Source organism: Magallana gigas, chromosome 4, assembly GCF_963853765.1.
Source record: "Magallana gigas chromosome 4, xbMagGiga1.1, whole genome shotgun sequence".
NCBI classification, from domain to species: domain Eukaryota; kingdom Metazoa; phylum Mollusca; class Bivalvia; order Ostreida; family Ostreidae; genus Magallana; species Magallana gigas.
In genome coordinates, this window is record NC_088856.1 from 25873060 (window position 1) to 25882926 (window position 9867).

A 9867-nucleotide genomic window follows, 5' to 3' on the forward strand; every position below is an offset into this window, starting at 1 on the left:
TCAACAAAGAGTAATATTCCATCTAAGTCGTTGTGCATGTAATATTCAAAAACATCAAGTATTAGTCTAGCATTTTCTCCAATATAACGTCCTTTTATATATGCACTTTGCTCACGTCCTATCAATCTACTTGTTATTTTTTGTAAACGATTAGCTAATACGTGTGCAAATATCTTATAATCTGTGTTTGTTAAGCTAAGGGGTCTGTAGTTTTTGGGATTAGTTTTTTCTCCTTTTTTGAAAATTAAAGTCATTATCGCGTTTCTTTGTGAAAAAGGCAATATTCCATTTTCTATACTCTTGATTAGAGATTCATAATAGATATGTTTTATATCATCCCAAAAGGCTTTATAGAATTCTGCCGGTAAACCGTCTTGTCCGGGAGATTTATTATTTTTCATATTTTCAACTGCAGTTTTACATTCATTTAATGTTGGTATTTCATCACACATTTCCTTTTCATTATCACTGATTTTTCCACAATTAATACTATCGAGATAATTTTGAATATCAACTATATCAATATCATTGCTTGTATACAGTTTATCATAAAAATTCATAAGAACATCTATTATTTCTGTTGTCGTCGTATATTCTATTCCATTTTCATCTTTTATTTTGTTAATCGTATTATTTGTTTGTTGTCTTTTTTCTAGATTTAGAAAGTAAGAGGTACTTTTTTCCCCTTTTTCTAACCAAACAGATCTAGAGCGAACATAAGCTCCACTGCATTTTTCCGCATAATAATCATCTATTTCTTTCTCTAATAAACGTTTATAGTTCATATTTATTTCAGAGTATTGCTGAGATTCTAGTTTTCCTATTTGCTTTTCAATGAAGTTTATACGATTTTTCTTACTTTTAGCCAAGTTCTTAGAAAAGTTTATACAAAAGTTTTTTATTCGTATTTTAAGGTGTTCCCATTTACTTACAGGGTCTTGTATTTCTGTTGTATATTCTCGAATATATTGTTTTAGTTGTTTGCAAAAATTTTCATTGTTAAGCAATGAGGTATTTAGTTTCCAATATCCTACGCCGCTAGGATTTTCAGAGGTACATAATTTAAAAGTTATCCCCATGTGATCTGTTAATCTATTATTTTCTACTTTGGGAGCTTTTCTTATCATAATATTGTTAAGTATGGAACATAAACTATCTGAAAGGAAAACATAGTCTATTCTACTTTTTGGGACATTATCTCCATCACACCAAGTTAAACCTTGTTCGGATTTTTTTCCAAAATATATCCAACTATCTTTTAGACTAAGAGTTTTTAAAATTTTCTTTAGAATATTAACAGTTTTATCACTTAATTCGTTGTTAATTTGGCAATTAAAATCACCACATAGTACAACATTATCTAAGTTTAGAGAATTTTTATTAATCCAAGAAATTAATCGTTTGAAAAAATCAGCCCTATCTTTTTCGTTGTTTGGGGCATAAATATTCACCAAAGTTACCACTTTTTCATTATATCTTATGTTGACTAATAATCTTCTACCGTCTAGTGATTTATGGTAATTGATAATTTCTATATTGCTATTTTTCCTGAGTAAAATTGACACTCCTCTGCTGTAAACTGATTCTGAATAGCAATTAATTATTTCACCAAACCATCGTGAATTATATATACATTCTTGATTTTCTACAAAATGAGTTTCTTGTAAAAATATTACATCATATTTCACATCATTTAGCCAATCAAAAAGAATTGTTCGTTTTTTGTACGTATTTAAACCTCGAACATTTAATGAGAAAAAAGTTAATGTCGTATCGTTCATAGGTTTATGAGAGTTACATTGCTGACTTACTACTGATTGTCACCCTTGTCGCACTTGTCGTTCTTTTTTCTCTGCCTTCGAAGATCTTTTAGAAAGTCTTCAATGTTCGGTTGGCCCTCGGCCGATGCTCCTTTCCGGGGTAAGGAAGAACTCCTGAGCTTCCGGGTGTGTTTGTTAGCCAGCTTTTGGTATAAGAGCCCAAGTTTGTTTTTTCCAGGCCATTTGTTGATTTTTGTGTATAGGGTGGCCTCTTTGTCCAGACCAGTCCCCCAGAACATGTCGAAGGTTCCCTCGGCAAATGTGATGCTACCATCGAGTTTTTCAAGGACAGCCTTGACTTCTGCTATTTGATCAGCCTTTGCAGTAACGATCTCCTCCATTACAGTCTCTTTATCGTCACTCCATCCTTGAGGGTCTTTTACTGAATTGCCAATCCTTTTAGCATCAAGGGCTGTTTCTGCATCCCTCACCTTCTGTGCAGCATCCGTGTTCCCCGATCGAATGGCCTTTGTGAGCTGATATGCGTGCTCCGCTGTTTTGTGGTGCTCCCCGAAAACGCGAAGATCGCAGGGAAAGAAGTTAGACAAAGGGTTGTCCTGGCCTTGGAAAACAACCACATTATCAGGGGATTCCTCATGATGTCGACAATCGGAAGATCCAGGCGCATGACCGGGTTCCTTACACACTCTGCAGACCTTAGGGTTTTTGCATTGCTGTTTTCGGTGACCGTTTTCCCAGCAGTTAAAGCATTGGGCTTTAGGATCATCTACGACTTGGTTATAATGATATATACGGCCTTTTAAATTTGCACAAGTTGCACTCCTAGGGAGTGATTTGTTGTTAGGGAGGGGGGCTATGTAAATGAATCTGTTCCCGTTTAACACACTAGTCATTCGACGGGTCGTCGGGTGTCTGATGTTTTCGTATTTAAGGTCACTCTTGATCGTGACATCAAAAGAGTGCAACATCTCTAGTACTGCAGAGTCATCTACAGACAAAGGGAGTCCACATATAGTTACCTTAAGGACACTATCACGTGGACTTGAGGCACCAGTAGAATACGGATTTGATTCGTATACTTGGGCAGTGATGTTTCTGATTTCAAAGCCCTCTACTATCAGCACAGATCTACTTTCTTTGGATTTTAGATAAACTCTCCAGAGATCTCTTTCCAATTGTATGCAAAGCACTTCATCTCCAACCTTCTTATGTATGGATTCGTACATTTCAAAATCGCCAATTTTTTTGCTCTTGTCCATTTGAATTTCAGAGTTCTTAATATATACAGGTTTGTTCATTACGATTGACTGTGATAAAACGTTTTCAGATGCCATTTCAGCGTCACACATTGAAATACTGAATTACCGTTATAACACAGGTGAACACAGGTGAACACAGGTGAACACAATTCAGGTAGATACTACGCTAGTGGAAATTTAAATTCCAGGTAAACAAAGGAAATAAAGAAAATATCAAAATAAACATATATACACACGTTTGGGTACAATTCCAACACGGTTTTAGAAACACACAATGGTCTTAAATCCAACACGCACAAAATTATTTGCAAAAACTCCTTGAAAAAAAAAAGTTTTTGGTCAAAATACGGAGCAGGTAAGATTCGTGTCCTCTCACCTGTACGACATACATCTTAAAAGATGTTGATGTTTTAACATAAATCAAAGTAGGATATGATGTGAAAATCGACCAGTACTTAAGTATTTTGAGAATATTATCCGAACACTTATAGTTCCGCTCGAAATTTCACAGGAACTGAATAAATCTCGGTGAAGTCTCGTGAACTTTCATTCGAGCACCTCTGGATTTATTACAGACTTAGCAACGATAAAGAAAACATTCCGAACACATTCGCAGGGTGTTAGGAGGACTTGTGAAGTGGTCTGAAACTGACGAATGCCAGTTACCAGAAGTGTTTCAAAATGAAGTCTTTAGAAAGGTAAAATGTGTGATTGACTGCACAGAGATTTTTATTGAACAACCATACAACCTCAGAGCCAGAGCTCAAACCTATTCGAGCTACAAAAGACACAACACAATCAAAATCTTCGTAGGAATAAGTTCATCTGACTGTGTGACATTTCTCTCAACCTGTTGAGGAGGCCGAGTGAGTGACCGTCAGATTACTTGTGATTCTGGACTTTTGGACAAGTTAGTGCCTGGTGATTTTGTGTTAGCAGACAAAGGTTACAATGTGTCGTAGGATTTTGCCATTAGAGGTGCCAAGTTGATTGTACTTGCCTTCACCAAAGGCAAGAAGCAGTTATCAAGGGAAGAGGTGGAGAAGTCCTGGATGATGTATCGTGCTAGAATCCACATTAGAAGGGTCATAGGAAGATTAAAAGACTTTGAAATTATGAAAGGAACATTGCCAAGCAATCTAGTGAGGAGGAAAGTGGATTCAGGTATTACCTCTGGTGACAAACTAGTGCGTGTTGTTACAGCCATTATCAACACCAGTGGACCTATTTTAAGAGTCGCTTTGTGATTTGTAAGGTTCAGGACAAAATCCATGATGAAATTATGATGTATTAGATTTTTTAGCCGGGCTCTGCTGAAAGCAGAGTTCTGGCTATAGGCAGGCAAATCGCCAATGTTACTATAAATAGCACAACTTCAAAAGTAAACAAAAAACCGAACAGCGTCAAAGTAAAAGCTTCCGCTATACCAAATGGTTACACAAGGAGCCACGTTTTGTCAAAAGTGTTGGCATTTTGTTTCTTTTCTTTTTTTAATTTCGAGAGAATTGTCTATCTTTTTTAGTTTTCCTATTAGTAACGTGTTTTGAAAACAAGACTATGTATTTTGGACACATACAATGCGCATGAATTTCCATGAACTACTTTGCTGTGCGTTGAAGAAATGATGATTGAATATATAACGCTTGCTGCAAAATTCAAGGCAGCAACTGTTGAACTTTTTTCTACTAGACAGGCATATTTTTGTTTAAATCCGCTTACAAAATTTGGTCGCTCTCTGACGCTTTGCCGACATTAAAAGCATGAGAGAGAGAGAGAAAAAGAGAGAGAGAGTTTTTCAGTCTTTACTACACAACATGCATAATTAAAGACACGCCAAAAGAGACCGGCTTTTAATACTTCAGTACGTTGATCATGCAATGTACTGGATCAGTTTTGTGCCTTTTGAAATACATACATTGTTTGTGTTATCACTTGACAAGGAATTATGTAAAGCAGTTAAAAAAAGTTTTCATGGTTGTTTAACAAGCTATGAATAATAATTCCGGTTCTTTTAAAATGTTTATGACTGAATTTTGCTCTTATATTTATAATACATGTATCTGAAAATTATTCTTTATTAAATGAATAAATGGAGATCTTATCAATGTGACTTTCTTATCTTCAGAAAGAGAAATATATGGTTTGAAAGTTGCTATCCGATATCATCATCTTGGTACTCCATGCATCATGATCATGAAGCAGTTTTAGACTTATTGTAGTCCTTCATAAACTGATTTATTTCTAATATTCCATGATAAATTAAACTTTCCTGTGAAATATATTTAACCACAAACTTAAAGGGGAAACAATTTTTAATAGTTTAATTTTATTTTTTTCAGTCTTAAAACTTTAAGTTCGACAACTTTCAAATTTGAGTGAAAGTTCAAAATCTGCTTCAAGATAATTGGACCATTGTTGAATTGAAAATTGATCCATCATTCTGTTTGACAAGTTAATAAGCAGAGCTGGATATTTGTTATATATCTATTATATGCTACCACACTTAAACGGATCTGGGTCTTTCCCATGTTACCAGTCTGATGAAGTCAGTGTAAGCTAAAAATCTCCACATTGCATGCTGAAGTTTTCATTGCTTAAATCATAAATCTTGATTACCTCAATGATGTGAATGGAGAATAATGTCATAACCTTCATCGAGTAACTGTTTTTATTATTCTTTGAATTGTAAAATTTTCAATTGACATATACATAACACTTTACAGGATTGAAGACCATAAACTTAGAAAAGAATTAGATGTAATTATTGATGAAATATACCACTACATTTTAAATAATTTTGAAGTTTTTTTTTAATGTTTAATCTATTATCTTTAGATTCAAATTTGACTTTAGCCTGTTCTCAGTTTATTGTCTTCAGGCCAGCAACCTGTCTCAAAAGGGTAAAATGAACACTCTTAAAAAAGAAAACCCATTTTACTGTATAACGGACTTTAATACTGATTAACAAAGAACAAAGTTTTAAATAACTAAAATATATTCAGTCAATAAAACTGATATTTCCAAGAATAAACAGCCCACTCTGCACCAATGCAAATGTCGACTTTTGTGGTGAAAGATCTTTGAAATAAGAATTCATAGTTTCACCAACGTACGAGACACGGGAAATAACTCATTGTTATTTTGTTAACCTGTCAGGTGACGACATTTCTTAAACACTCAGCCATCTTACATATAAAGCGAATATAATTCCGGAAAAAAATATTGTTTTTCATTATTAACACGGGTATGTATTCTTTATAAATATATGTTAAACCACAAGTCGAAACTTAGAATAAGTTTTTTTTAAAGATATATGTATTTTGGCAAGACATTCTACAAACATTTACATTATTATTATAACTACTTTCACTTTAAAAAACCTGATTCATCTGCAAATTGAATAAAAAAATGAGGAGTTTAAATACAAAATACATGTGTAATGATCACCCAAATGATGACTAATGTAAATCTTAAACTCTTGTTGTGTATAGCAGCAGGCCTGTATCTCAACGGAAAATAATAGCTGACATGCAGCATGTCAAATTGATAAACATGTTAGAGCTCTGACACAATCACTATCGACTAAAAAGGTATGTATTTTGTATATCTAGTTCGTAACTTGATACGTGGTACAAACTGTGTTTTCACATTAAAAATATCGTAGTAAAGCAATGTGATCAAAACGTTTGAGCCTAAATCGTTACCATGCTCACTGACAGTTCATTTACATAGATATAGTTGCATAAACTTAAATATTTTAGACAATCATCTTAAACACCCCTTATTTTCATGTTGTTTCCGCTACACTGTGATTCAATGCATTTTTCACCAGGCTGAATCTGAATTCATTAAAGGATCTTTAAATCGGCTTCTGTTATCATCGACCAAGTGAAAAAGATGACATATTCATGAAAATATCGGTTGTTTAAATAAACTGTAGAATCAATAGATAAACATGACATCACGTTGGATATCGATCAACAGAATCGACCACATAAAGTATTCTTATCTTTTCAAGAATCTTGAAGGTAAACACATCAAAGAGTTATTAGAAAAAAAAATTCTAATAATATTGAAAACATCTTTCGAAAAGAATTATTTGTCAAATATTTTATTTATAGAACAACTATGGATCCTAACCCTAGTGCCCAGGATGTCCACCGATGTGACCTTTATGAGACCGCCATAGTACACAGCTACTGTGACTTCTGTCATGTCAACCTCTGCAAGCCCTGTATATTAGATCATATATTAGATGGATATGACAAACATAAAATTGTCCCTTTCCAGGATCGAAGATCAACCCTCATTTATCCGAAATGTGGAACACATGCAAACAAAAGTTGTGAATTGCAGTGTAAGGATTGCTATATTTGTGTTTGTTCTTCTTGTATGGCATCTGATCAACACAAGGGACATAGCTTTGCAGAAGTTTCAGAAGTTTATATGACAAAGAAAGTCATTATTCATCAGGATTCAGAAGAGTTAAAAATCCGTATTTCACCCTCATATGAAAAAATTGCGCGTGATTTGGAAAATCAGCTTGCCAACCTGGATGGAGATTATGAGAAACTTGCAACAACAATTTCCAAACAAGGAGAGGAATGGCACAGAGAAATCGACATCGTTATCAACAAAATGAAAACCGATTTTGGCGAGATAAAAGGAAAACACAGAGAAATTTTATGGAAACACTTGGATGAAGTCAAACAAATACAGTCTCTCATCAAGCAAACCCTACTGGCCTTAAAAGAAATTGAGAAATCCGCTGAAGTATCTGCTACCATTCAATATACCTCTAAGATCAGACAGTTCAGTAAGCCTCCACTGAAGGTTCAGATATCTCTACCAAAATTTATTTCAAAACCAATAGATCGTGAGAAGCTGTATAGTTTGTTTGGACAGATCATCCCATTATCTACGGCCACAGAAGATAATGTCTTGTCACTAAACCAATCCAACATTTCAGTCAGTGAACTACTGGATGAACCGGAGCTTGTTGCCACAATACAGACTGGTTATATATATCAACGCAGTGTTACATGCATGAATGAAGACAAGATATGGACGTTTAAATTTACAAATGATATTAAGTGTTTTAATAGTAAAGGATCAATAATCGAAACAGTCAAGACAAAATCAGGAGAAGATATTACAGATATAGCTGTAGACAATGATGGGGAATTATTGTACTCTGATTGGAAAACAATGACGGTGAATAAAGTGAATAATGGCCAGACAGAGGAGTTGATCAGATTACATGGATGGAAGCCTGCTAATCTGTGTGTCACCTCTACTGGTGACATACTGGTTACCATGTACAGTAATGATAGAACTCAATCCAAAGTTGTCCGTTACTCGGGATCTACGGAGAATTGATAATGAAGGTAACCCTTTGTACTCAGAGAATGGTTCAATAAAATACATCTCTGAGAACAGAAACCATGACATCTGTGTAGCTGACTGGGCGGCTGGTGCAGTAGTGGCAGATGGAGATACACTGGTCATTCCTCAGTTACCAAGAACAAACCATTTAAACCCTACGGCATCACAACAGACAGTCAGAGTTGTATCCTGATAGCCGACTTTGACAAGCATTGTATCCACCTTCTGGATCAGAATGGACAGTTTCTCCGTTACATTAAAAACTGTGATCTAAAGAATCCTTTTGGAGTATGTGTGGACAATGATGACAATCTGTTTGTGTGCGAGCATTACAGTGGCAATGTGAAGAAAATCCAATATCTAAAATAGACACTTATTATGTAAACACAGTAATGGAAATTATTTTTTTCTTCAAGACTGACATTTTCAATGTGTATAATTATTGAAATATTTCATATAATACATGAAATTCTTTACTTGTTTACTTACACTGATTTCGTTCCTTTTATATTTATCATATTATTTTGTATCATAAAAAAGGATTTGTGTGCCCTATGAATTACCACATTAACATCCTGTTGAGGGATAATATAATGCCTTTGAACTGACCTTACTAAATGTCTTAGAAAATACCGGTATGGTAAAATTTAAATGATACTATCAATTATTTGTATTGTGTATGTTCAGTTATCATGTGGTATTAAGGTGGAATACCACATCATCACAAAATTGCGGACCTCTCATCGAAACGACATTTGGCTTTATTAAAAGGATTTTATCGATGACAACATGTAACTTATTCCGCAGCCGAGTGGATAAAGTGTCGGGCTTGTGATCCGTACATCCAGAGATCGAATCCCGCAGTGGATTTTGTTGTAACCTACTAAATTGAATCTTTCAGATATTCATTTTTTATCCCCAAACTGCAAATTTTTCGCTTATTTGACATATGTACAGTTTATTTATCATCATATCTTTTATAATCAAATAATTTACTGTTAATTTTATAGACTTTTTCCAGGTGTGTTATTCCACCTTAAAGGATTTTTTTTTCAACAAATGTAAAAACACTACTTCCTTGCAAAAACATAGGGCGTTGTATGTCTGCTTAGGTTATCTTTGTGGTATCCAAATATATAAGTTTGGTAATAAGTTCATTTTTTTTTAAATTTGGTTCATTTGTCGAACAAAATACAAGTTAAGCTAAACCCCAATACAATAATAATTACTACATGATGAGATGAGACCAAGTGTGCTTTTGCAGCTATAATAAATATTGATGAAAAATGATTTTCAAAAACTACTTAACATATTCATTTAACTTAATAGAAAAAAAACTACGATTTGAGTGTCTAAATAATAAACCTATATAAGTTATGAAACTTTAAAAATCATAGAGAAGTATAATAAGTATAACAAAGACCAATTTTATAAATCAAAAA

The 9867-nt window shown here is 34.0% G+C and overlaps 2 protein-coding genes across 2 annotated transcripts in view; both read left to right on the forward strand.

The window, feature by feature from the left end:
• Positions 1-6003: 6003 nt before the first annotated feature.
• LOC105339967 (tripartite motif-containing protein 3-like) overlaps positions 6004-9867 on the forward strand; it is a 314106-nt gene continuing 310242 nt past the window's right edge. Inside the window, exons 1-2 of the mRNA XM_066083288.1 lie at positions 6004-6282; positions 6531-6630. The gene's annotated coding sequence lies outside the window, so the exon portion shown is untranslated. The remainder of the gene's footprint in view (positions 6283-6530; positions 6631-9867) is intronic.
• On the forward strand, positions 6698-8915 carry LOC136274591 (uncharacterized). Its single transcript, XM_066081784.1, has 2 exons — positions 6698-7068; positions 7162-8915. The coding sequence occupies exon 2, from the start codon at positions 7169-7171 to the stop codon at positions 8417-8419; it is 1251 nt and encodes a 416-aa protein (XP_065937856.1). The 5' UTR covers positions 6698-7068; positions 7162-7168; the 3' UTR covers positions 8420-8915.